General features: G+C 45.2%; 2 protein-coding genes and 1 pseudogene across 10 annotated transcripts in view; all 3 read left to right on the top strand.

Moving 5' to 3' along the window:
• ZGRF1 (zinc finger GRF-type containing 1) overlaps positions 1-8,203 on the top strand; it is a 49,665-nt gene extending 41,462 nt beyond the window's left edge. For 8 of the 9 annotated variants that reach the window (XM_030564723.1, XM_030564720.1, XM_030564727.1 and 5 more), the window contains 2 exons: positions 3,645-3,784; positions 7,763-8,203. In XM_030564723.1, coding sequence (XP_030420583.1) covers positions 3,645-3,784; positions 7,763-7,783 — 161 coding nt within the window. In that variant the 3' untranslated portion in view covers positions 7,784-8,203. The remainder of the gene's footprint in view (positions 1-3,644; positions 3,785-7,762) is intronic. The other variant, XM_030564728.1, reaches the window with a different exon arrangement.
• Positions 8,204-16,014: 7,811 nt separating this feature from the next.
• On the top strand, positions 16,015-16,731 carry NEUROG2 (neurogenin 2). Its single transcript, XM_030564796.1, has one exon. It carries the CDS (start codon positions 16,015-16,017, stop codon positions 16,729-16,731), a length of 717 nt encoding a protein of 238 aa, XP_030420656.1.
• A 7,370-nt stretch (positions 16,732-24,101) lies between these two features.
• Positions 24,102-24,192, top strand: LOC115652980 (annotated as a pseudogene).
• Positions 24,193-27,617: the final 3,425 nt, after the last annotated feature.

Genomic DNA, 27,617 nt, shown 5'->3' with positions numbered 1-27,617 from the left:
AGACTGGCTGTAACTCTCTTTTCATCAGGCACAAACACTTTGTTTGCCACCTAGCTGAAGGATCAAGTGTATCTCTTTGCCCTCCGAGATGTACCAGACCAATTCTTTGTCTATATTCATAAACAGGACACCCCCCTCCTGTTTATTCCTGTAGATTTCCTTTCTTGTACATTTTGATGTCTTTCAGTTTGAACCTGGCTCAGTATCCAAACAGGCATGCAGTGTGAGGCAGACAGTACACAAATGGCCAGCCAGGGAGATAGGTATCCTACCTGAATGGAACATTTCTGAAGTTTGTCATCTCCTGGTGAGCTGCCTTAACTTCAAGACTTTAAGAACATAATTTTCTGTGTAGACACACAACACCTTAAATATTAACTGTACATACATTTCACAGTGATTATGATGACCAGTGGAGACCACACATGCCACCCTTTGGTGAACAATTATGCAGCTATTGGACTCAGGGGATTCTTATAAAGCCCTTGGCACCCCGTGTGCCCTCTGCCAATTAGCATCAAGGGCTCCCTGGGTCACGCCTTCCCTCTGCAACTCACTTTTGTTGTTAAGTGGCTACATATCTTAATGAATACATCTTCTACATCCTATTGGCTAATCCTTCACAGTTCCCTCCTTCCTACAATATATACACTTTGGGAAACACTGTTGTGGGTCTTTATTATATTTCCCCTCCTTTCTTACATGTTTTGAGCTGTGAAGTATTTAAAGATAAATGAAGACCCATTGGCAGTTTTTCAAAGAGACTTTATTAAGGGCACAAGAGCAAACTATCCCACTGCATAGGAAAGATAGGAAGTATGGCAAGAGACCATCCTGACTTAACCAGGAGATCTTCAATGATCTAGAACTCAAAAGATTGAGTCCTACAAAAAGTGGAAACTCGGTCAAATTACAAAGGATGAATATAAACAAACAACACAAGGGACAAAATTAGAAAAGCCAAGGCACAAGACGAGATCAAACTAGCCAAGGACATAAAAGGAAATGAAAAAATATTCTACGAATACATTAGAAGCAAGAAGACGAACAAGGACAGGGTAGGCCCATTACTCAATGAGGGGGGAAAGACAATAACAGAAAGTGTGGAAATGGTAGAGGTACTTAATGTCTTCTTTGTTTCATTTTTCCCCCAGAAGGTTGGTGATGATTGGATGTCTAAAGTAGTGAATGCCAGTGAAAATGAGGTAGGATCAGAGTCTAAAATAGGGAAAGAACAAGTCAAAAATTACTTAGACAAGTTAGATATCTTCAAATCACCAGGACCTGATGAAATGCATCCTAGAATACTCAAGGAGCTGACTGAGGAGATAGCTGAGCCATTAGCAATAATCTTTGAAAAGTCATGGAAGACAGGAGACAATCCAGAAGACAGGCACTATATTTGCCCTTTTCCAATCTATAAAAAGGGAAATAAGGACAACCCAGGGAATTACAGATCAGTCATCTTAACTTCTGTACCTGGAAAGATAATGGAGCAAATAATTAAACAATCAATTTGCAAACACCTAGAAGATAATAAGGTGATAAATAACAGTCAGCATGGATTTGTCGAGAACAAATTGTATCAAACCAACCTGACAGCTTTCTTTGACAGGGTAGCAAGCTTTGTGGATAGGGAGAAGTGGTAGATGTGGTATATCTTGACTTTAGAAAGGCTTTTGATACTGTCTCGCATGACATTCTCATAAACAAACTAGGGAAGTACAACCTAGGTGGAGCTACTATAAAGGTGGGTGCATAACTGGGAACGATTTTCTAACCCAAGAGTAGTTATTAGTGGTTCACAGTCATGCTGGAGAGGCATAACGAGTGGGGTCCTGCAGGGATCGATTCTGAGTTCAGTTCTGTTCAACATCTTCATCAATCATTTAGATAATGACATAGGGAGTACACTTATAAAGTTTGTGGACAATACCAAGCTGGGAGGGGTTGCAAGTGCTTTGGAGGATAGGATTAAAATTCAAAATGGTCTGGACAAACTGGAGAAATGGTCTGAAGTAAATAGTATGAAATTCAATAAGGACAAATGCAAAGTACTCCACTTAGGAAGAAACAATCAGTTGCACATATACAAAATGGGAAGTGACTGCCTAGGAAGGAGTACTGTGGAAAGGGATCTGGGGGTCATAGTGGAGCACAAACTAAATATGAGTCAACAGTGTAACGCGGTTGCAAAAAAAGCAAACATCATTCTGGAATGTATTAGCAGGAGTATTGTAAGCAAGACACAAAAAGTAATTCTTCCGCTCTACTCCACGCGGATTAGGCCTCAGCTAGAGTATTGTGTCCAGTTCTGGGCACCACATTTCAGGAAAGATGTGGACAAATTGGAGAAAGTCCAGAGAAGAGCAACAAAAATTATTAAAGATCTAGAAAACATGACCTATGAGGGAAGATTGAAAAAATTGGGTTTGCTTAGTCTGGAGAAGAGAGAACTGAGAGGGGACATAACTGTTTTCAAGTACCTAAAAAGTTGTTACAAGGAGGAGGGAGAAAAATTATTGTTCTTAACCTCTGAGGATAGGACCAGAAGCAGTAGGCTTAAACTGCAGCAAAGGCAGTTTAGGCTGGACGTTAGGAAAAACTTCCTAACCGTCAGAGTGGTTAGGCACTGGAATAAATTTCCTAGGGAGATTGTGGAACCTCCATCATTGAGGATTTTTAAGAGCAGGTTGGACAAACACCTGTCAGGGATGGTCTAGATAATAGTTTGTCCTGCCTTGAGTGCAGGGGACTGGACTAGATGACTTCTCAAGGTCCCTTCCAGTTCTGTGATTCTAAGTTGACCTCTGAAATATCATTGGCATCTGAATTAGTCCCAATAAAATAAAGGAGGCAGTTCACACCTCAAAGCTATTGTTTCAGGCTCTCTGCAAACTCAGGCAGACATTACTGAATCAGTTATAGGCCAGGTTTACACTATGGGAACTATAGTGGCATAACTACAACTCGATAGCTATGCCAGCATAACCTCTGTAGTGCAGATGCAGTCTACAGCAATGGAAAGGGTTTTTGCTGTCTCTGCAGGAATACCACCTCCTAGATGATGGTAACTAGGTCAACTGAAACATTCTTCCATTGACTTTATTGTGTGTCCTCCAGGGGCATAGCTACAGCACTCCAATGTGGATTTTTCATACCCCTGAGCACCACAGACCAGGCCGTATTCCCATCATCATGTCTTTAAAGTTCTCCTTGGAACCATAACAGCCAGAGACTTTTTAAAATGAAAACTGAGACTCTAAAGTACAACTGACACCCTCAGCTAGGCTTTTGTACATCCATATGTGGGGCACACTGCACACCTTGAGAAACAATGAGTTAGCATGTTAGGTGGTGCTACAGCCATTCTGAGCTGGTGAAAAAAGGTAGGAGCTGCTACAAGAGAAGAGTTGGATATCAAAGCTCTACTCACTAAATTAGTTAACTGCCTGTTGACATTAGAGGAAGAGCCTCATTGATTTATAATGGTTAGTCTCTTCGCAGAAATCCAGGGGTTTCAAGGTTAGAGAAACATTTCCTTATGGTGTGTTTTGGGAATTAGATATTTTCATCATGACAATATGATTATATGATGGGATGTTGCAAAATAAAGATGTAACTGTCCTGTATGACTGCTTTAGGAAGAGAGAATGGATTGCAACATGTAAGCCAGTATGAGCAACAACTGAACAACATTCTTAAATATTACTTGGAGAAAGAGAAAGAAGAAAAGAATAAGCAAAAGAAAGAAATCAAAAAATCTCTTTCACATCAGGAAAAGGTATAGAAATTATATGCTTTCCTATGTAACGCCAAAGAATATTTTAAAATAGATAGTATAATATAATAAATAGGCACTTGTAACACATAATTTTGTTATATCCCAGTGCCTGGATATCTCTGTATTTACTCCATATGTGCACCACTAAAATAATTACATCTAATTGCTTGATAACTGAAGTCCTTAAACTTAAGAGCACTGTAACTTGCATTGTGTCTCTCTCATAACTCCCTGGTTTAGATGATAGATCTAATTTTTAAATGCTCTGGGAGTGATCCTGGGAATTACAGGCCAGTAGTAAGCCTTATATCTATACCTGCAAATTGGTTGAAACAATAATTACAAACAAAATAATAAAACACCTGGAACATCAGATATGGTTTAAGCAGCATAGTTTCTGCAAAGAAAAATTTGTCTTGGTAATCTATTAGAATTCTTTGAATATGTCAGTGAGTAGTGGACAGAAGAGAGAAATTGACACTTACTTTAGACTTTCAAAAGACCTGTGACAATCTCTCAGATTTTTAGAGACTACTCAAAAACTAAGTAGTTTTAAAAGAAAAATAGAGGCAGGAAACAAAAACTACTAAATCTATTAATAATTGCAAAAGATTCATACAAGGGTGCTTCAAGATTCTGTACTAGGTCCAGTGTTGTTTAATGTATTTAACAACAATCAAGAAAGGGAGAGTTGAAGCAGTGAGGTAGCAAAATTTACAGACCACACAAAATGTTATGTGCTAGTCAAGTCCAAGGAAGAACTACATAGTGACCTACTATAGGTAGGTGAATGGGCAACACAATGGCAGATGAAATTCAGTGTTGATAATTGAAAAGTAATGCACATTGGAAGAGGAAATTGGAATTACTCATACAGTTAATTTAGAACCTGTGTGGTGTATTAGCTCAGGAAAGGGACATGAGCATAATTGTGGACAGCTCAATGAAGACCTTTACTCAATGTGCAGCTGCACTCAAAATAAAAAACAAATAAGATGTTAGGATGCATAAGGAATGGAATGAAGAATAAGATGGAAAATATAATGACATTATGTGAAGTAGAGATGCTGCTTCCTCTGGAATACTATGTGCAGTACTGGCCATCCCATCTCAAACAACATATCGCAGAATTATAAAGGTCTCAGAGCAGGGCTTTGGAGCTGTGCTCCGGCTCTGCTACAGCTCCAGGCAAGAGCCTGCAGCTCCACTGCTCCGGAGCTGCCCCGTGCTCCAGCTCCAGGCTCCGCTCCAAAGCCCTGGCTCAGAGAAAGTTATGGGAAATATTAAGGCTATGGAGGAAGCCTCTGTGGAAGGTAGAAATTCCACCTTATACAGTAACTCCTCACTTAAAGTCATCCCAGTTAACGTTGTTTCGTTGTTATGTTGCTGATCAATTAGGGAACATGCTCGGTTGTGTAATGCTCCCTTCCAACGTCATTTGGCAGCTGCCTGTTTTGTCTACTGCTTGCAGGAAGAGCAGCCTGTTGCAGCTAGCTGGTGGGGGCTTGGAACCAGGGTGGACTGGCAGCCCCCCATCAACTCCCCTTATCAGCTAAGTTCCCCGTGCTGCAGCTGCCCAGCAGGCTAAAAATTGCAGCTGTCCTGCCCCCCACTGCCATGTGCTACTTCTGCCCTTTGCCTTGGCGCTTCTCCCCGAGACTCCTGCTTGCTGTGTGGAGGGGGAGGGGAAGGAAGGAAGGAAGAGAGGGGCTAATGTCAGGGTGTCCCCCTACTCCCTGCTCCTGCACCCCGCTTACTCCATCTTCCATAGAGCAGGGGGACACACCAGGGCTCAGGATGGAGGGAGCTTGCAGCAGCTGCATACTTAAAGGGGAAATGCGCATATCTCCCTCATTCCTGCTGCCTTGCAGAGTGAGAGAGTTAACCCCTGAGGGCTCAGCCAATTGCTAGTTCATCATTTAGCAGTAAGGGAAATATCCCACACTATGACTCCTCCACCTCAACCAAGCTTCACAATCATCATCACTGTGTACCAGTATTATATCATTTGTATAAAACTTATACTGTATGTGTATAAAATATAGTGTTTTGTCTGGTGAAAAAAATTTCCCTGAAACCTAATCCCCTCATGTACATTAATTCTTATGGGGAAATTGGATTCGTTTAACATTCGTTTCTCTTAAAGTCGCATTTTTCCAGGAATATAACTACAATGTTAAGTGAGGAGTTATTGTAGTGTCTAATAAAGTCATTAATAGAGGACCATGTTGCTGTTCTACAGACTCAGTGGAAGCGTAGGCTCTTTTACCATAGACCTTGTGGAGTGACATATATTTAGCTTATCAAGAGAAGATTAAGGGGGTGACTTGATTACAGTCTATAACTACCTCCACGGGGAACGAGTTATTGCTGTGGAATGCTCAAATAGCCAGGTCAGCAAACTACAGTCAATCTCCTATCCTATCCACCACAGATCTAAGAGAGAGTGAGTGTGAGAGAGAGAGACCTCCAGGCTTAATTATTGCCACTCGTATCTAGGAAAGAAGCCATGCACTCTGAAAAATCTCCGGCTGGTTTGGCAGCACACAGGATTTTTAGTGTGAAGCAGCGATTCAAATTATGTCATTATTATTATTATATTCTCTTATAGTCGTCATAGCAATTAATAGAAGTTTTAAAGTATGTTTTCCTAGTTTTAAATACATTCCAGGTAATTTCATCTAGCACTCAAAGTAATCACAGTGCTAAGAGCAAGAGGGCAAAATGAAATACACACTGAAAATAGAACTCAAGTTATTGGTGACCTGAGCCATTGTGTAGAACTAACCGAGGGGAAAATGTACCTAGTGGAGAGAAAATATGCTGTGCCCCAATATCTCCAGCAATACCTCATGGCTATATAGTTAATGGAGAAAAAGAAAACATCCATCTATCTCACATATGATGTGTTTTATGCTACTTGCCCCACACAGGTTGGACTGGGTGCTCAAATAACAGTGATGGGTGTAGTATAAAATAGGTTCTGCAGATCCAAGAAGTGCTTTCCAGCCTTACCCAATTCTGTAGTTGAGATGTTAAATACTTGCTGAAAACGGACTTTTTTAAGTTAAAAATTAAGATGGTATATTCACAGACCATACATTAATGCAGTGTCTTCTCCTCTCCTGTTGCCCTTATTTTAATTACCTACAGTTATATGCATCCAAATGTGACCTTGACTATCAGGAGCTGGTGTGATAAAAGCATTTTTCCTGTAGCCATGCTGGAAAATTTAAGATATTACTGCCATCATTCCAGGCTCTAAATACCAGGAAACAAACCATAACCGCCACCTGAATCTATTACATGTGCTGACAGCCAATCATGAATAACAACATAGGATGGAGTGCTTCTTTACTTTGGGCCAACTCTTGCTTCCAGTGACTTCAAAGGGATTTTCGCTATGATTTAATAAGTGGTTGTTTCATAACCTGATTATCTCACCTTCTTTATGGGCCAGATTATGATACCCTTACTCACATTAAATTTCACCTTTGTTTCCAGTGGGGCCACTTGTGAAGTGAAGTGTTAATCATTGTGACTGAGGATACAAGAACGTAACCTAATGTGGTTTTGGTGTGTGGATAAACATTTTACACCCAGTATTTCAAACAGTAAAAACTAAAATGTTTTCACTCTCTGAGAATATGGGTTCTTTCAGCCAATTCTACATTTTGGCTAAGCTTTAATAAGGAAAAAAATGTTTTTTTCCCCCCTTTACTTTTCAAAAATAACCTTTGAAAAGTATTTAATTGATCTTTAGAATTACATCATCATTTAGCAGAGCCTATCTTAGAAGAGTTCTTATTTGACTTACTTGCAAATCCATTGATATAAAACACTTAAGATTTTTTTTATTTTTTTTCCTTCATGAGTAAATGAAACACTCCATGACTCCCGTTAAAAATAAAATCTCTGGTGAGAATTTAAAAGGAATGTGTCTTTAGCCACCCACAAATACTTATTCTCTCTCTTCAGTGCTGCTGCCCACCTGAATGACATGAATACAACTTCATAGCATGGTAATCCATGACAGAGATGGATGTAAAAGAGGAAACCTGTACATTAGACATGAAGTCTGGAAACTAACCAGAACAGCCTCTTATAAAATGACCAAAAAAACAACCAGAGAAGCCTCTTGTAACTTATTGAAAATATATTTTGTCAAAGAATATGTCTATGCCCCAGGTCCAAGAATGTTTTGTTTTGAAAGTGTTAGAAGTTTGGAAAATTTGCTTAGTTAAGATATTGAAGCCATCCTTCCTAGTTTCTGAAACAACTTGAAACCAGTAACTAGTATTTCTTGTATATAATGTAGAGAGCTTGGTTTTGCAATGTGATTTTATATAATATGCATGTGTTGTTCATTTTACTTGTACGTTCTTCCAGAACCTAAAAATGATTTTGTGATTAAAATAAAGATTGTCCACTAGGTGGTGCCAGTGCACTCTCTTTCCGCTAGACCAATCTGAATAACTATCCTTTTGAACTATCAAAGCTTTAATGAAGAAAGGTAGTGAAAAAAGAACATTTAAATAATCACACGACATCAGTGCAGGTAATGACTTAAATCTGATGCAAGTCTTCTGCCAGCAGAAGCTGAAGTGCTATTTTTTCTGTGTGAAGAAACAGAACTGCATTATACAGCCTAAACTTTGCAGCTATCCATGTTCTTAAATTTTAGAGAGAGACAGAGCACTTCTCACTATCATATTTGATATGTGTTTCTGGCCCAAGTAGTGATTGAAGACATTAATAAGTGAAGTGTGGAAGAAGAAGAAACAGTAGATGTCTGAATAGCTCCTTTAAATTACTGCTGACACCTCTGTTACAGCTCCCTAAAATCTCAATCAACAATCCATTAGAACTCAACAGGAGTAAAACTAAATCCTCGTTTAAGTGTATTTATCCAATCTCTTTTCACTCTTTCAAATGCTAAATCCATTTCAGCATATGCCCCTTCTTTCGCTCGCCTCTCTCTAAAGACTGGCAGCCTATACTACTCTTGTAAATATGAAAGATGCTAATCATATGACATATCACGTCTCAGTCGGAGCCTGGAATAAAGCCTTGAGATTTGGGATCATTGCCTCCAGACAACAGCTTCATCAGCCGGAAAGTTGGTTTTTTTTCTCCTTTCCTTCAACTCTCAATCCCTTCTTTGTCTGGGGGAAAATGCAGCCAACTCGAGCCACCCTGGCCATATGGTTCACTCTGTATTTTCTAAGTTGAATTCAGAATTGTTTCTGTGACTTGCGAAGGTGGGTGTGTTTTTAAGTGTGTATAAAGACATAGAACGAGCTGCTTGTGCTGGGACTACTTTGCAGCGCCACTGCATGTTCTTCACAGGTTTATTTCACACCTTCCTTCTGCAGCCATCTAATTCCTTTTACTTTTTCCTCGACTCTGCCTACGGCCCAACATATAAAAGTAAATAGCACATTCTTGGTTAGAACACTACCCCAACCGATTCCACCCAGCTTAGCTTTCCCTTTTAATGGCTGAAAATACCGTCTTAGGTGTTTTTTGTTTTTTTCCCCCAGGGCTGAGAGTGCACAATGCCAACATGCTCCTATTTGAATGTGTGGCAAGAGTGTAAAATAATACACTTTTCCCAGCAGAGCCTTTTTGAAAAAAATGGCTTGGGCAAGAGACGCCCAGAAGTATGTGTAATAAGGAAGGATGGCTTTTAAGAGCTGTATATATTAGGAGCTGAATGAGGTTGGTGCGCTCAAGTTTGGATAGCCCCCTGCCAAATTTTCTTTCTCTCTCTCCTTACACAAACCCCCAAAAGGCTCTTTCACCAAATCATTAAATTCTACAGAGGTGGTCAAGCTAGCCCTGCTTTTCATGCGTTTGAAAAAGAAAAGGGTCCTTGAAGTTTAGAAGATGCCCAAGGAAAACTCCTTGAATGACATCAAAAGAATGAGTTTCCATAGCTGTTGAAGCACGAGAGCTGTGTAGCTGCACAAAGGCAGGCTGGGGCAGTGGGCCTGTCCCACTGCTCTATCCCAGCACAATTGGGTCACTGAAATAGGGAATTAATTACCATTGGAGAGTGGGCAGCCCATTCACCACTGGCTGAGTTTTATTAAACGCCAATATAAATAACAAAACAACTCTTGTGGCTGCACTATTCCTACACGCCAAAGGAAGGATTATGTTGGGGATTAACATCTTAAAGTCTATGAGACTTTCTGACTCAAGGCTCGAAGCTGGTAATCGTATTTGTCTCCTGGTTCAGCGATTAGTGCTCGCTCGCTCTCGCACCTTCGCCTGGATGGCCAATGTCCCTTTTGCAGGCACCGGGTTTTTCACACAATCGGCTGTTCTTTTGCCCAGATCTATAGAAAATAATAAGAAAACTGAAGCATGTTCACGCGGGCTCCGACGTCTTCTCTTCTTCATGGGCAAGGAGGGGACCGGTGGCCTTTTTCACAGGCACGCAGACACCCTTTGGGGGAGTCCGGGGGGGCGCATGGGGCTAAAAAAATCACTCCGCAGGCCTGCACCTGCCATGCAAATCTAGAAGGGAACAATCGGCCTAAAACGGGGGCACAGCCCCACCGGGGGGCTCTGTGCTAGAGGGAAAAGACGCCTTGAAGCCACAGGGGCAAGGAGGGCTCTGGGTGAAACCCAGCCGATGCATTAATCTGGCCCGCTGCTTCATTGCCACAGACACGAAAGGGGGAAAGTGAGTCTTTGGGATTTGCGGGGGTTGGGGTGTATTTGGATGCTCTGGCACTGTAACATACTGAAGGGCGCGGGGTGCCCCGAGCTGACTCTCTCAACACCCGCAATGCCAACAGGCCCTGAGTGTCTGCCCTCGCCTCCCACCACTGCCCCCCACCACAGGCGGCGAGGGGCCGAGAACCGCAGCTAGGTGCCAGGCCAGCCCCTTCCTGCAAGCCGCAGCACGTGCCCTAGGCTTTAGCGAGAGTACAGCAACATCCACACACACCCTCGTTCTCCCTCCCGTGAGCACACAGCTCAGGGGCCAGGCCCCGGTCACCTGGCGCAGCAGCCAGCTCTTCATGCTCGCTCGCAACTTGTGAGGTCGAAGCGTGGATGGGCTGGAGCCAAAGGTCCCTCAGCACCACCTACCCTAAACTTTTAGGACTTTTGGGTCGCCTCCGAGTTCAAGCTTCTTACAGCGAACAAAGCCTTTCTAAAGGTCTCTCACTCACTCACACGCCAGCTCAGTGCCCTTTATTTCTGGGCTGTGTGATGAGCTTAAATCATTGTGCGCCTGTTTCTTGATCACTGCCTGCTTTGGGCTTTTGTTCCTGCAAAGTAGGCTTGAGCCTGGCAAAGGGGCTGAAGCTGAACAGTTTGACCCTTTGGGGACAGTTCATGCAGTGGACAGTAGGCGACATTTCTTTTCCACTCCCCTGGTGCTATTCAACACTCTTTGCATAACAGTTCAGCTTCGTTTCATTCGGCCAATTTTTAGACCACACAAGTGCCTCTTCAATTTAGCTACGTTAAAAGAAAGAGAGAAAGCCTAGCTTAGTACATTGGTCTCGGGTCACGTTGGGCTCGAACTCGAGGCCGAACTGAAATAGTTTTTTACCATCACGACCTGGCTAAGTTGCTGAACAAGTAGGAGGCTGGGTTAATCGCAACTAGTTTGGAAAACATGCGGTCAAGCACTTTCCAGTCACTCTTATTGCAGCATTGAAACATCTGTGTTCCCGCATTTACATCACAGCAACTGGAATTGTTTTGCTATGAAGTTTTCTTTCACTGTAGCATCTCCCTTAAATATCTTTTTCTGTCAACTAGACACCATGGAGAAAGATTGAGTTTGGAAAGTTTAAAAGGGCCTTTTGATTTGTAATTGTTCTAACAAAACCCAAAGACTGTCCATGTCCAGTCTATCACTTTTGACACCAGTGACAAATTTAAATAAATCTCTGTAAATGGGGGGGAGGGGTGGATCCAGAAATGTGGAACGACTGATAGCCTAGCTGACTCTAATCTACACTGAAGATTTTTTCATAAGGTAGAGAGGACATTAAGGGCTGTTGCATGGAGTTGCATTTTGTTTTACGCTTGCATACGGTTAAGAAAGCATGTAGATTTTCCATACTTCTGAGCAACCATATCAAATATCTTCATTTAAATCACATGCCAGATTCGCAGACACTTTCCATTCAGTCCACTAAGTTTAGTAACACTTCTGATTTGCAATAAACCAGTCAATATTTTACTGATCTGAAGAGAGCATGTACAAGGACTGTATAGGAAGTCTTTCACCTATACAACTCTTACATGACACTGTATGCGTGTAATATTCAATTGAATTTAAATGTAAAACATTTTACAAAGTGACATTAACGCACAGATTTGGTTTCAGCACTAAAACATGAAAGCTAAAATAATAATGATCAAGTATTCTTCACAAAGAAATTCTGGCACACGCATTATGAAGGACCAAATCACGTAGAATCTGGAACTATATCTGTTGAATATGAAGTTAATTGAGCTGCATTGAGCTTTAAGTAAGTACAGTATCTCTGTGTGTGATATGTGTAATGGTATCAACATCTAGGTTGTAGGTTTCTCTTTGCGTATTTAGATGTGGGGGAGGTTTCCTCCCTCCCAAGTTGCAATAACGTATTTACAACAATATTCATAGAAATTGATTTTGCACACTAAAGTATGCTCTGGGCTTCATTTGATTGTATATGTCTTTAGCACAATTCATTTCCCGTGTTGGACCAACAGAGACCAAATTTGTTGACCTCCAGGGCATGTTGCAAGGCCTATGTGTTCACTCAAGACTTTTGCCTAAGAGGGTGGTCTGGAGAAAGGGTGGGGGGTTGAGTTTTGGTCCTGGACTGACCAGGGTTTGTTTGTTTGTTTTGTTTTGTTTAATTGTGTCAGTGTGTTATATTTCACATTGTTTTGAAATTGGTGAACATGTTACTCGATTAAACGAATGGCACATTATAAATTAGAAAATCAACACGTTGCCAAAAATTACATTTCCGTTCATTCCTCTGAATTTTCCTGCTTTTACAAGGGTGAGGGCAATACAAGGCAAGAGTAGATATGTCATCTGATCTGTCAGGTATGAAGAGTGTATCTGAAACATCTCTGTCAAGCTGCAGAAAACCCTCTTGTTCTCAATCAGTTGTATTGCTTTATTTGTTTATTTCTTTCAGCATGTTGAAACTCTGGCAAAAAAGGCAGATTTAAGATTTTCTTCAGATATGTATTTTTACATCTTACTACAGTATGTTGTAAGAAAAACTAGGCATCTCCAATGCACTTTTTGTTCCCCAAATAATGTTCCCCCTTTTCGTTCCTCATTTCTCTTGGTTGGTCTTCAAACACAAAATCCAGCCTAAATGTACATGAGGCAAATTCCTTCTTAATCTCTCCTCTCTCTTCCCCGTCATAAACTGGCCTTAATTTCTAAATTTAGCGTGTTTAAGACAATTTTTAAAAGCCTTTCCTTGCTTTTTCTCATATTCATTCTAAAGTTCTTCGGAGTTCGCAAACAATGCTAATCATAACGCGCCTTTTATTTTATTTTTATTATGCATTTTAGAGCCTTAAATCACACGAATGGACATGGCGCAGAGAAAATACGTTAGCACAGAAATTAAAAAAAAAAAAAAAGACGAATCTCGTGCAAACTAGTTGTCATGGATTTATTATTTCCCGTGTGTGTCATGGGTTGCCAAGAAAGGTTTCATTTGCTCAGATCCCTCCAGAACAGGGGGTACATATCTAATCCGCACATGGGCCTTCCAACGATTTCAACAGACCACATTAGCTGCACTTTTCTCCTCTGTATGGCAAGAACGCTTTAGTCTCCTTTCCTTAGAAAAAAAACATTTACATGGTAGCTATTCTGGCAATGGATTCTGTATATTCTTTTCAAAGTTCCCCCTCTCCAAGCCTGGGTAAATCACTTTCAATTGTATTTATCATCTGAGCTATAGTGTGTCATCATAATTTCATTTCAGGACATTTACAGATGCGAATCCTCCCCTACAGTCCTCCTGGCAATTCTGCTGTTGAAGGATCGTTATCTAATGATCCCGTAGTGTACCCCTGAACCCGTGGCTACAGTCTCTTTAATCCTGCCTCTTCCAACAACCACACGCGCATCCTCTCACCGGTGTTTTTTGGCTACAGGATTCGAATGCCCTCCGAGGCACAGGGAAAGGAGGGTGGGATTTGTTTAGGCAAGCAAGCCAGAAGGCAACTATTGGAAGAAGGCAAACGGGGAACCGGCTAGCTGAGGGGACTCTGGACAGCTCCTTTCCTCGGGGCAGGTCTACACCTCGAGCGAAACGCACTGAGCAAGCTAAACTGGGCAAGCACACAGGATGAGGAGCCGGAATGCAGCTCATTCACTGAAGAGCTGGGAGTTATGCCTTGGAGACAAGAGTTCTCCCACCACGTACCAGATAACTGCACGTGAGCTTCCACGCCCCGCGCCTCTATTCTGACACAGCCACTGCCCTGCTCCACACCTGCTACCCTTACACACACGCCCCTCCCCAGAAAGGCGTAGATAATCTTGCTCCAGGCTTGCAACCCCTATCCAGCAACGGACACCTTCCTTCTTCACATCTTTGCGCGCAGTCTCTCCTCAGACACGGACACATAACCCTACTTCATGACCTCCACCATGCACAGCTAAAAACCACCTCCTCCCCACCCCCATCCAGTACCACACATTAGAGGTCGTTCTACTCCGCACCCCCCCCCAGCTCAAGATAGTACTACACCACGCCCACAATATCATTTGGATAGACCTATGCGGACAGACGTACTTCCCACCATTGTATCTTTCAGTTGTCGATGTAGGGTGTAAACTGCGGCACAGAATGTCATTGAGTATCAGCCACTGAGCTGCCCTTGTTCTCAGTGGAATCTGATACATCAGCTCAGGCTTCAGCTTTTCTAGCGGTGCGTCTGTGTGTCCCGGGCCGGTACGTCCGTCTCTCTGTGCATCCGAGTCTGCGGGGAGAGGGGGCTGGAGGGGGGTTGAGTTTTGGATACTATAGTCCCCCTCCCCTTCGCTGCCCTCCAGCCTAATGAGCTGCTGAAAAGGAGCAGGCTCCAGTGCGCGTGGCTAGCGGGACTCCCTGATTGGCCAGCTGCGCCTCGCGACCCCCATTCATTAATAAATTAGCGGCACGCTCCAACCGAGCGCGAGGCACCAATCACACCGCAGAGCAGCCGGGGTTGCACCACACACTTTATGGGGATCAGATAAAAGAAAGACAGGGGAGGGAGGCAAAGGGTGCAGGGGGCTTTAAAAGAGAGAGAGGACAAAAAGAATGAGATGAGTGATGATAAATGAAATGAAAAGAAAGAATAAACCCTGGGAGGGGGAGGGGAAAGCTCAAGGGGCCCCAGGGGTAGATTTGATTGTTTTCTGGGGGGTATATAAGGGGTTTTAAGGAGAGTCGTGTGCCAGACACACAGCCACTGAACCTCAAGCAGCTTCACTTTATCTGGAGTGCCGGGGCGCGTGCCAGCAGCTGGCCCCACCAGGACTCGCTCTCATACATCCCACCAACAGAACACAGGTAGAGGCAGCAGGCAACCGGCCCTTCTTCAACTCCTCTTTGATAAAGGCAGCTGGACCCCCGCCCCTATAACCGTGGGACCCTCTCCAGGAGAAGGGGGAGGGGGACACACGGAAATCTGTCTCTGAAGATTGCAGTGAGGGCCAGTGCAGGGAGAGAGCACTCCGCAAAGAGACAAACATTGTAAAGGGGAGCCAAGTAAGTCGCCGGGGCTCTGCTTCAAACTTTGCTCAAAAAAATCCTCAGTCGCTGACAGCAAAATACCTTGCTGCTAAATCCGGCCGCTTCTCTCTCCCTGCGTGCGGGCCTGCCCCGCTCCAGCTGTTTCAAAGGGGGAGATGTCAGGTTCCTAGCAGAGAGCAGCCGGGGTGGGAACGCATCCCTGCCTTCCTTGGCGGCGCTGGCTGCTCGGAGTTTACTGGCGGGGCTGGAGCCGGAGCGGGCGCGGAGGAGAAGTGCCGTAGAGACCGCGGGGACAACGTGTGCGCGGGGGGCAGGTTGCGGCGCGTGTCAATAGGCGCATGACAGCTCCACGGCCAAGGGTGGGCAGGGAGCCGGGGGGCGCGGAGCTGCCAGGCCAGGTGAGCGCCCCAGTCCTGGGGCGGGCGGGCTGCAGCCCTGAGATGCCGGGACACGGCGTGATGATGGGGCTTCTCCTGCTCTCTTTGCAGGATGTTCGTGAAGCCGGAGAGCCTGGAGCTGCAGGCGGAGGGAGAGCTGCTGCTGCTGCGCCCCGCCTCGCCCTGCTCCCCCTCGCTCACCCCGCTCTCCTCCAGCTCAGAGGAAGAGGAGGACGATGAACTCCAGGCGCCCTCGCCTGCCCGCCCGGCGGAGGAGCAGCAGGCGCGGCTGCAGCTGAGTCTGAGGCGACACGAGTGCAAGCGGCGCTCCGGCCGGGCCCGGGCCGGCTCCCGGGGGACCAAGACAGCCGAGACGGTGCAGAGGATCAAGAAGAGCCGGCGGCTGAAGGCCAACAACCGGGAGCGGAACCGCATGCACAACCTGAACGCGGCGCTGGACGCGCTGCGCGAGGTGCTGCCCACCTTCCCCGAGGACGCCAAGCTCACCAAGATCGAGACGCTGCGCTTCGCGCACAACTACATCTGGGCACTGACCGAGACCCTGCGCCTGGCCGACCACTGCGGCGCCGCCGGCCTGCCGGGAGCCCTCTTCCCCGAGGCCGTGCTGCTGAGCCCCGGCGGCGCGCCCGCCAGCAGCCCCTCGCCCGCCTCCTCCTGGAGCCGCACCAACAGCCCCCTGTCCTCCGCCTCCTCCTCCTCCTACAGCTGCACTTTATCGCCTGCCAGCCCCGCCTCGGACATGGACTACTGGCAGCCCGACCAGCCCCGCTACGCGCCGCCTCGCCCGCTGGCCAGGGACTTTATCTAGCAGCCCCCCTCGCCCCGGTGGTGCGGCCAGCCCGGGCCCTGCTGGCGGGGTGGCAGCTCGCTTAGCGCTGGTGCAATACGGTGCGCGGGGGCTGGGGAGCTGGCGGAGTTCCCAGGCGAGATGGGGGAAGGTCACAGTGGATCTGACCCAAGCTGGGGTTAGGAACAGCCCCCGCCCCGCAGAGGAACCTCTGGCCGAGACACACGAGGAGGCCGAGCGCAGGGAAAGGGCTGCAAACAAGGCGGCCGCCCAGAGGGACAGCGGGGCCTGTGAATCTGCCAAGGAAGCGCCACTGCGTGAGGTGCTCCGGTCACCTTGGAGTCTTCACTGACATGTTAATGTATGACGGAAAAGTAGTTGCGCAGCTGAACTATAGGGCCAGTAACAATATTATCCACAGATTTGCAATGCCTGGCATCTGCTTTCTTCCCAGTGCTGCCTCAAGGCTGTGGGAATTTCACCTGTCAAACCAAACTTTTCCTCTCTGATGTGCACTTTGTTCAGTTTCCCAGCTTTGTCACAATGCTTTTTTGTCCCGTCCTTCTCGTTCCTGCTCCCTCCCCCTATTTTGCCATCTGTCTCTTATGATTTATAAGGGGGGAAAAGTTGTTTTGTTCGAGACCCAGGTTAGAAGTCATTGTATAATTTGTAGGCTTTGTAATGAGTGAATGCAAGCGTGGAAATTTAGGCTGAACTCTCCCTCAAAAGGAAAAAAATGTAGAGGAAAAGGGGGAGAAAATCAGGAGGGAGGATTACCTCATGCATTATTTATCTCGACCCTTTAGGGGACGAGGCACTCCCCCATTCTTTCAAGAGATTAAAAATAAATCAACAGACTGAAAACCTAAACAGACACGGAGCATTACAGCGATCAGCCGCACACGTGTTCACATCTATTTATTATAAAAGAAAGATTTCATGGAAGATATGTATTTTTTGTATATATTCACAGAGTTTATTCTAGTATGTATTTACAGCTGAAGAGCAAAGGGAGTGTTCTTAAGATAAATAAAGTATATAATTTTCATAACTTGTGTAGCGTTTCTGATTGGAATGTTTACGTGTCATCTGGCAGCAAAAGGGGCGAGTGTCATTTATTGTAATGAAGAAAGTTTAGGGGGCATTTCTACGAGATGCTAAGTGACTTAACCCCCCCCATCCCCAAAAGCCCATTCAGCAAAGGAGCTCAGAGTAGGTAGAATAGGATCAGGTGTTATTAATACAAAGACTAGGTATATTTGCTTGTTTCCATGTAGATAACACAGGACAAAGCGATTGCAGTGCTTAGAGACAACACCCAGAAGAAGCGTGTATAGAGTTCCCTAGAAAGAAGGGCAAGGTGTAGATGTGAAGAGCAGACCATAAATAGCGAAAAGCTACTTTTAAATAAATAACTTACATTTTCAAAATAAAAACAGTGAAATTAAGTTATTTTACTCTAGAACTAATTCTACTGGTTTAAGACTTCCGTCGAAATTACATGATTTTACAAAGTTACTGTTAACTCACGATTGAAGAGAACTTGAAAGGTACAGCTAGAAACAGTGCCTTTACCTTCATGACGTTAAATCTTCACAGCTTTATCGTGCTCTGGGTCATACAAATAAATCCACTAGCCTGCACTGTGTAGAAATCCATAGCTGCTGTGAAGTTGGGGCTGTTTGGTCAGTTGACTCATGATGCAACGCTGAGGAAAGCGAGAACACAACCCTTTTACTAAACCTTGCAGTTAATTTAAATTCAGGGAAAGTGCACTGAAGATTTTTGCCCTGCTATTTGCAGTGTTTTTCTACGTGTGGATTGACACAGAAGGGAGTAACGTGTCAGATTCTCAACTGTACAAATCCAGTGAAATAAACTGGTTGAAATAGCCGTTTAATCCGATCACTCCCTCGGTTTAAATGGAAAGGCATAAGAGTAAATGTATTCCTTTGAAATCGATGCCTTCTCTGTGCCTCAGAGGTTTATGATTTTATACCATCACTAACTATTGTTTCCAACGGACACCGAATTTACCAAACGGAGCCTCGCAGGCAATGATCAGGAAGCCATAGATCCCATTACACACAGCTATTAATTTACTCAAAGCCTCTGCGCTAGCAACCCGCTCACAACACACAAAACTTCTCTCCGGGCTGCATCCTAGACCAACATCATCTCAGCCCAGGAAACACACAGAAAATTTAGAACAAAATCCTGTTTGTTTTTTGAAGTGATCAGGTGTGCATAATCGAATGACTTCTGACTGTTCTGTGACATCGATAGAGATTAGCTACTTTTTCGTTCACTTCATATGTTTTAGTTTAAGGACAAAATGGGGAAAGAATCAATTTATTCCAGCTTTTTAGAAATTGCTGCTGGGCACGCATAGGAAGTTTTCTTCATTTAGACACAGTAACAGCTGCTTGCGTTGTTCTAAGAACGCCATCGTTCTGTATGTTCTCGTCAATCACTTATCCCTCATTTAATCACGTCCACTTATTTAATGCACACGCGCGCACACGGCCCAGCAAGGAACTACCCGTTTAAAATCGCTAAATATTAAATGATTCCGTCCCCACTACAATAAACTATTCAAACACACACCAACACGGACCTATAGTCTTCAGTGCTACTGAGCAGGATTTCAGCCACAAGGAGAGTATTCTAGGGATAGTGTGAAATAGTAGGTCCCCAGCAGGCCGTCACGACCCCCTTGCTTGCTGTACAACTGAAGGTTCTGCCACCCCGATGCTATTCTTAGTCAGATACGTAAGTACGTACACGTGTGTGTGTGAGAGAGAGAGAACCCAGAATGTAGACCTGAGAGATGCGCATCTGAACATATAGCTAGGTGATAAATATTATGGCATAGCCATTCTGGTCTTTTTGCGTGCATAGACCTCGTTTCTATTCACTGCTGAAGTTGCTTTACAAAAAAAGGTACAGTCTTGGGAGACGTTATATTGCTGTTTTCCTTCGCGGTGGAACAACAATAGAATCTATGTCTAGATCCTCAGTGGCATCAGTTTATGAAGCCAGAGTCTTAGGCTGATCGCCACCCTGGCAGCGCTTTTTATTCACTTGGGAGCGCTTGCAGTAATTGGTTGTGCGTAGATGACTAGAAAGTCGACTGGATTTTTTCCAAGACGTGCCATGTTAAGGGTCTGTTTCTCTGAAAGCAACTGACAGAAATCTGGGGGCGGGATCTAAACTAAGTGCGAGGCTTTGGCCCAGATTCTGCCCCCTTCACTGCCGCCGTGTAGTGCCCGGCTTCGGTCCTTCGTTATTACTCTCTAGACGCGAAAGGAAACAAAGTGGAGAGGGCAGATCACGCGGCCCCTTTCATAAGGAAGAGGGTTTACGATACACAAGCCTTGGGGCCCCATAAACCGGCAATAATCCAGCCCCCAGATCTCCACCTAAAGCTGGAGGGGAAGGATGGAGAAGTGGACAGAGGCAGGTACCCGAGCTCGCTCTTCTTTTATCGACTTTGAGCGGCCCTGGAAGGGGGGCGGGAGCGGAGAGCAGCAGCTTGAGCCCTTGTCCGAGCACACGAGTCCCGCAGAGCGGGGGCACCTCTGCATGTGAAGCGTCTGCTCCCAGAGCCGCCGAGCCGAGCCAAGGAACAGGATCTACACGGGGCTGTATGGGAACGATTCATCCTGGGTGATCTCAGCCCAGGTCGCTAGGGACAGCCAGCATATAGCGTCTGGGGTACTTCTCCTACACTACAGGATTATTCCGATTTTACATAAACCGGTTATGTAAAACAGACTGTATAAAGTTGAGTGCAGGTGGCCACACAAAGCACAATAATTCGGTGGTGTGCGTCCATGTACCGAGGCTAGCGTCAATATTTGGAGCGTTGTACTGTGGGTAGCTATCCCGTAGCTATCCTATAGTTCCTTCAGTCTCCCCCACCCATTGGAATTCTGGGTTGAGATCCCAGTGCATGATGGTGCAAAAACAGTGTTGGGGGTGATTCTGGGTAAATGTCGTCACTCATTCCTTCCTCCGTGAAAGCAACGGCAGACAATCATTTCGTGCCCTTTTTCCCTGGATTGCCCTGGCAGATGCCATAGCATGGCAGCCATGGAGCCTGTTTTGCCTTTTGTCACTGTATGTGTATTGGATGCTGCTGACAGAGGCGGTACTGCAGCGCTACACAGCAGCATTCATTTGCCATTGCAAGGTAGCAGCGATGGTTACCAGTTGTTCTGTACTGTCTACTATGCCATTGTAAATTGATGATGAGATGATGATTGTCAGTCATTCTGTACTGTCTGCTGCTGTCATGGGTGCTCCTGGCTGACCTTTGCTGAGGCTGGCCAGAGGTGCAAAGACAAAAATGGGAATGACCCCCTGGGTCATTTCCTCCTTTATGCTGTATATAAAAATAGAGTCAGTCCTGCTTAGAATATGGGGCAAGTGTACTAGAGAGCACAGCCACTCCATGTCAGATCCCACAGAAATGATGAGCTGCATGCCATTCTAGGGGGTGTTCCTGCAACAACCCCACCCATTGCTTCCCTCCTCCCCCAATCCTCCTGGGCTACCATTGCAGGGTCCCCCCATTTGTGTGATGAAGTAATAAAGAATGCAGGAATAAGAAACACTGACTTGTTACTGAGATAAAATGAGGGGAGGCAGCCTCCAGCTGCTATGATAGTCCAGGCAATATAGAATCTTTTCTTTATACATGAAAGGGGGGAGGCTGATGGAACTCAGCCCCCAGTTGCTATGATGAGGACGGTTACCAGCAGTTCTGTACCATCTACCAGGAATGACCAGGAATCATTCCTATTTTTACCCAGGCGCCCCTGGCCAACCTCACCTGAGGTCCGCCAGGAGCACTCACGGGCTGATGATGATGATGGATAGCAGTCATATTGTACTGTCTGCCACCGGTGAGGGGAGAGGATGCTGCTATTCATTGCCACAGCACTGCATCTACCAGCAGTGTGCAGTAGACATAGGGTGACATTGAAAAAAGTCAAGAAACGATTTTTTCCCCCTTTTCTTTCATGGGGGGAAGGAGGGGGGTAAATTGACGAGATATACCCTGAAGCACCCGGACAATGTGTTTGACGCTACAGGCACTGGGAGCTCAGCCAAGAATGCAAATGATTTTCGGAGACTGCGGGGACTGTGGGATAGCTGGAGTCCTCAGTACCAGGGCCGGCTTTAGGCCAATTCCACTAATTCCCCTGAATCGGGCCCCGCGCCTAAGAGGGCCCCGTGCCCAGTGTGAATTCCTTCCCTAGCTAGAGGCCCCTTTTTAGTTTTTACTCACCTGGCGGCGCTCCGGCTCTTCAGCAGCATTTCGGAGGTGGGTCCTTCGCTTGCTCTGGGTCTTCGGTGGCACTTCGGCAGCAGGTCCTTCAGTGCCGCCGAAGACCTGGAGCAAGTGAAGGATCCGCTGCTGAAGCGCCGCTGAAGACTCGGAGCACCGCCCGGTGAGTACAAGACCCATGTGTTTTGTTACTTTTTTTTTTTTCCATCCCTGCCAGGGGCCCGTCGAAACTGTTCGAATTGGGCCCCGCACTTCCTAAAGCCAGCCCTGCTCACTACACCCTTCCCCCCTTCATGAGCGTCCATTTGATTCTTTGGCTTTCCGTTATGCTTGTCACACAGCACTGTGCTGTGGACTCTGTATCATGGCCTGGAGATTTTTTCAAATGTTTTCTCATTTCATCTTCTGTAATGGAGCTCTGATAGAACAGATTTGTCTCCCCATACAGTGATCAGATCCAGTATCTCCCGTACGGCCGATGCTGGAGCTCTTTTTGGATTTGGGACTGCATCGCCACCAGTGCTGATCAGAGCTCCACGCTGGGCAAACAGGAAATGAAATTCAAAAGTTCGCGGGGCTTTTCCTGTTTACCTGGCCACTGCATCCGAGTTCGGATTGCTGTCCAGAGCAGTCACAATGGTGCACTGTGGGATACTGCTTGGAGGCCAATACCGTCGATTTGCAGCCACACTAACCCTAATCTGATATGGTAATACCGATTTCAGCGCTACTCCTCTCGTCAGGGAGGAGTACAGAAACTGGTTTAAAGAGGCCTTTATATCAATATAAAGGGCCTCGTTGTGTGGATGGGTGCAGCGTTAAATCGGTTTAACGCTGCTAAAATCGGTTTAAAAGTGTAGTGTAGACCAGGCCTGAGATAGGCGGAGGAGCCGCTGGGCAATAGGTCAAAGCCCAGAAGTAGTCGTAGGGCCTATAGCTCTGGTTCACTTTCAGCCTTAAGCAGCACAGCTCTCAGCAGCCAGTCTATTACCAAGAGAGAGGGGGGATCTGATACAGGCTGAGTAATTACCCACACTCCTCTTTAAACGTCCCAGGAGGGGATCCGCTCGCACTCAGTAAAGCCTGCTAACTCCCCTGACCTCGGTGGCGTTACCTCCAGATTTATAGCACTGTCACTAATTAAAATCAATTGGTCCCATCATCATCATCCACCCTAGAGAACTGGGTGACTTCTGGGGACAAACACCTGGAACTCTTTACAAAAGCGCCAATCCCCACCAAGGAACTGGCACGGATAGACATATGAATTAAATAAAATGTGCAGCCCATGAATTCGCCCAGTGCCACGAGATCCTGGGAGTGTGAAACCAGGCCCTTAAAATGCAGTCCCCAAAGAAAAATGTGTGAAAAGAGAATTAGTGAAATTAGGTTAGCCCAATAAAACTTGCGGGGTTCTCTCCCCCAACCCCTCCCTGGCAGCCTTGGGCTAGAATTGCTATCCGGACAGATCTATTGTTTCCCATCCTGGCAGGGGGTTATTGTGGGATAAATAATTCTTTTTAAAAAAAAGTGTGTATTTGCATAATCACTGCTTTGATGTGGCCAGCAATCTCAGGCTGGGTCCCCCCAAATCTGCCATTGGCCTGGAGGCACAAAACAAGACCCACTCTCTCAGGCCACTGAGTGTGTGGGGCAGCGCGTCAGACCAGCTTCACTTTTTCTTCTTAACCATCCCCTTTAATAACTAAACTCTAGGAATGCAAAGAGAGGGGAATAGTGCTTTTCTCTCTTTTCAAACCAAGCCCCACCGACTCCATTGTCCCACCAAATCTCTCTCCCACATGCACTTTTAAAAGGCTCGCGTGCTTCTATCCCCCCCAAAGGCAAAGTTTTCTCCCTATTAAAGGCTACCACACAGGTGGGATGAGCAATGCGCCCAGGTGATTAGCATTTCATTATTCTTTTCTGGACTCCTTCCAGCTCTCAGCAAGGCAGCACAGGACTTGGAGCAGGACATTTCTTCTCCCTGTTTATTTCCAGTCTCCAGGGCCTTGTTCGTGGGCTAGATGAGAGAGCACCTTGTCCTAACAGGAGTAGTGGGAATAGACGCCACGCTCTGGTTAGTGGTAGGGCTATACTCTGGTTTCTTTTCATATCATATAAATCTTTTGTCTTTTACTAAAGATTTCCATGGAGAGGAATATTTATGAGTTTTAGGGGAATGGAAAAACATTAACATAACATAAGAACAGCCATACTGGGTCAGACCAAAGGTCCATCTAGCCCAGTATCCTGTCTACCGACAATGGCCAGTGCCAGGTGCCCCAGAGGGAGTGAACAGAACAGGTAATGATCAAGTGATTTCTCTCCTGCCATCCAGCTCCACCCTCTGACAAACAGAGGCTAGGGACACCATTCCTTACCCATCCTGTCTAATAGCCATTAATGGACTTAACCGCCATGAATTTATCCAGTTCTCTTTTAAACTCTGTTATAGTCCTAGCCTTCACAACCTATCATTACTTTACAAAGCCTGGTTTGGGGGAGTCCTTATGAACCAGAAACTTGAGGCGGGTCTTTCAGGGACCTTCAAAATGCTCCAGATTCACCTACGTTCACTCTGGCAATAAGTCAGATCAGATCAAAGGTGAACATACATATGGATTTGAGTGGAAACCACCATCAGCTGTGTCCAGTTCTCGAAGACACATTTCAGGAAGGATGGGGACAAATTGGAGAAAGTCCAATGAAGAGCAACAAAAATGATTAAAGATCTAGCAAACATGAGCTATGAGGGAAGATTGAAAAAAAAGAGGGGGTTGTTTAGTCTGGAAAAGCTAAGAGAGGGGACATGATAACAGTTTTCAAGAACATAAAAAGGTTATTACAAGGGGAGGGGGAGAAAAATTGTTCTTAACCTCTGAGAATAGGACAAGAAGCAATGGGCTTTGATTGCAGCCCATTTAGGTTGGACATTAGGAAGAACTTCCCAACTGTCAGGGTTGTTAAGCACTGGAATAAATTGAGGAGGGAGGTTGTGGAATCTCCATCACTGCAGATTTTAAAGGGCAGGTTAGACAAACATCTGTCAGGGATGGTCTAATACTTAGTCCTGCCATGAGTGCAAGGGACTGGACTAGATGACCTCTTGAGGTCCCTTCCAGTCCTAGGATTCTATGCCTCAGTCAACTCCATGGTTTCCACCCAAATCCAGGCAAGAACGTGGTGGGTGCAGCTGTGTTTTGGATTCAGACAATATAAAGAACTCTAGCCGAGATGAGTCCCATTGAACCTCACCTCAGGGGGTACAATGTAGCCCACATAGTCTTCGAGGTTTCTTTTACATGGCTGTAGGGGAAAGCTCGTTTTATGGTTTCTGGGGATGAATAGGAATCTCCTGAGTTGAGAGAGATACAATGTTCCATTAAACTGAGCTATAATGTGTCTCAGGGAAGCGAGCAGAGTGTGTACTAGAAAAGCTAATAATTCCTCCACAGCTATGGCATTGAAGACTTGGGAAGAAGGGGATGTGAACGGATCCTACTCGTGTACATTACAATTCCTGTCCCTCATTGAGACCTGCTGGTTTCACTTGCATTCCCCACTCATCCAGCCGTTCAGTGCGTGAAAGGAAAGGTCTGTTTTTATCATTTACTGTCTGTAAACCCAATGTGAGCCGCTCTGCCCGAATACAGAGGGGGCGGGAGGGAGGATCACCACTCTGCTCTGTCAGCCTCTGTTGCTTGCAAATAAGAGACCCTCTCCCACCCAGTAGGGCATGTGCCTGACAGCAGTTCATGTCTTTGTAGCTACAGCTGAAGCAGCCTCTGCCTATGGGAGGAACACGGGCCTTCATGCTACCACGGCTCTAATTTCTGAAATGCACAATTTTAAAATAACCCTGAGCTGCCCCCTTTTACAGTTAGTGGGGTGTAAGCAGGTTAAGCACAATACCTCGCCACTGAAACAGACACCACGTGGCTGAAGGCAGATACTGTACTGATACCTATAACTGATAGCACAAGGCAGGGGCAGATTTCAAACATTTCCCTCTAAGATCTTAGGTGATTTTTGTTAACATTTTTGCTTATTAAAACATAGAAAGGCTCCCCCTGTTGGGCTAGAGGAGGCAAAACCACAAGTACTATCCAGTCTATTTTAGCGTTTCCTGCAAATACTTCAAAGAGGACAAAGTGGGGACTATTTGTCTATCCCCCGAGAATGGACGTTTACAGGTGCTGAGCGCTCCCACTCCCTACTGACTTCAGGTGGGTGCTGAGCATTTCCCAAGGGCGGGGAGGAAGGAAGGAAATCAGGCCATTAGCCTATCACCAATAGAGTCAATGTGTGCTGGGAGTGGGCTGTAAAATGGAACCCTGCCCGTTCCAAATAAGTGGGGAAAAATAGGAGCTGGTTTCCATAGCAGCACCTTGCCATAAAAACGTAATTCCTCCTGCCAGAGAGGTCATCTTCCCTTTACAACGAGTTTATGATCCCTGTGTGTATTGTCTTTGGGCATAAAAGCTTCTCTGCACCGTCAGGGCTCAGCGGGCAGTTCTATGACTCTCATGGGGGTTTATTGCTCTCCTTGGCATCAGAATAGCGACGAGAAGCCAAAGCAGTGCCAGTGTGACAAAAGCGTAACCCCCAGGGCTTGCGTTTGCTTTCTTTCACGTAAGGCATAAATCTTGCAACATCTCGTCATAACTAAAAAGAGTGTTCCTGACACAGCCATAATTCGGCTGTGTAATTTAAACAAAGATTCCACCCTCCTCCCCCTTACACAAGTGTCTGGAAGCAAAGAGAAAGTGGGGCTTTAGTGCATGAATGGCTAGAGCTGTTGATCAGCTGTTCCCCACCCTCACTCCATCCAGGAACTGATCAAGCTGCAAAATTAAGCGCAGGAGGCTAGACAATAAAATTTAAGGACTGTAAATTCAACCAATTTATGTTCCTGGGTAAATCTGAACATACATAGCCAGTTCGCAGCTAAAAACCAGGAGCAACACAGATCTTACCCCCTCCCACTAATAGAAGGTTATTTTCCACTGAATATGTGGATTTGTCGCCAATCCTTTAGTTTATATGTAATTAAAGATGAGGAATTTGTTTTGCATTCTTATTTCGTTTTTTTGTGGGTCTGAGCCTGCACTGCATGCAAGTTTTTAGTACACAAGGAATGCAAAAATTAGGTCTTGCATGTGTCATTTTTAAATTAGCTTATCATAATGTTTCTCCGGCATGATGTCAAACAAGTAATCCGATTGTACTTTCAAGTAATTCAGTTAGGATGTATACAGTTATTATGGTATTGCAATTTTTGCAGCATTAACAGGTATGCAATCACTGCATGATTTTTGATACTGGATATTTCAGCAGCTTCAAAGTTGTTTTACATTGAAAAGATCAACCATTTTGTGTTTTCAAAGTTGAAACTTTTTACCTCAGAAAATAATGTAAAAAACTTAAACTAAATGTAGCACCTCTATAATAAATAAAAATTACCCCCCCACTTGTCCACAAAAATGTTTGTGAAGTTCTGTAAAAATAAGATTGAACAGCTTTTAATGTAACTTGTACAATGATCCCTCAAACCCATGAAAAACTGAACTGATACTGAAAATCCACATAGATCCTGGCCATAGGGTGG

This window comes from Gopherus evgoodei, chromosome 5, assembly GCF_007399415.2.
Source record: "Gopherus evgoodei ecotype Sinaloan lineage chromosome 5, rGopEvg1_v1.p, whole genome shotgun sequence".
Lineage (NCBI taxonomy): Eukaryota > Metazoa > Chordata > Testudines > Testudinidae > Gopherus > Gopherus evgoodei.
Note: the sequence above shows the minus strand (reverse complement) of the source record. Positions and strands in the feature narration are given on the sequence as shown.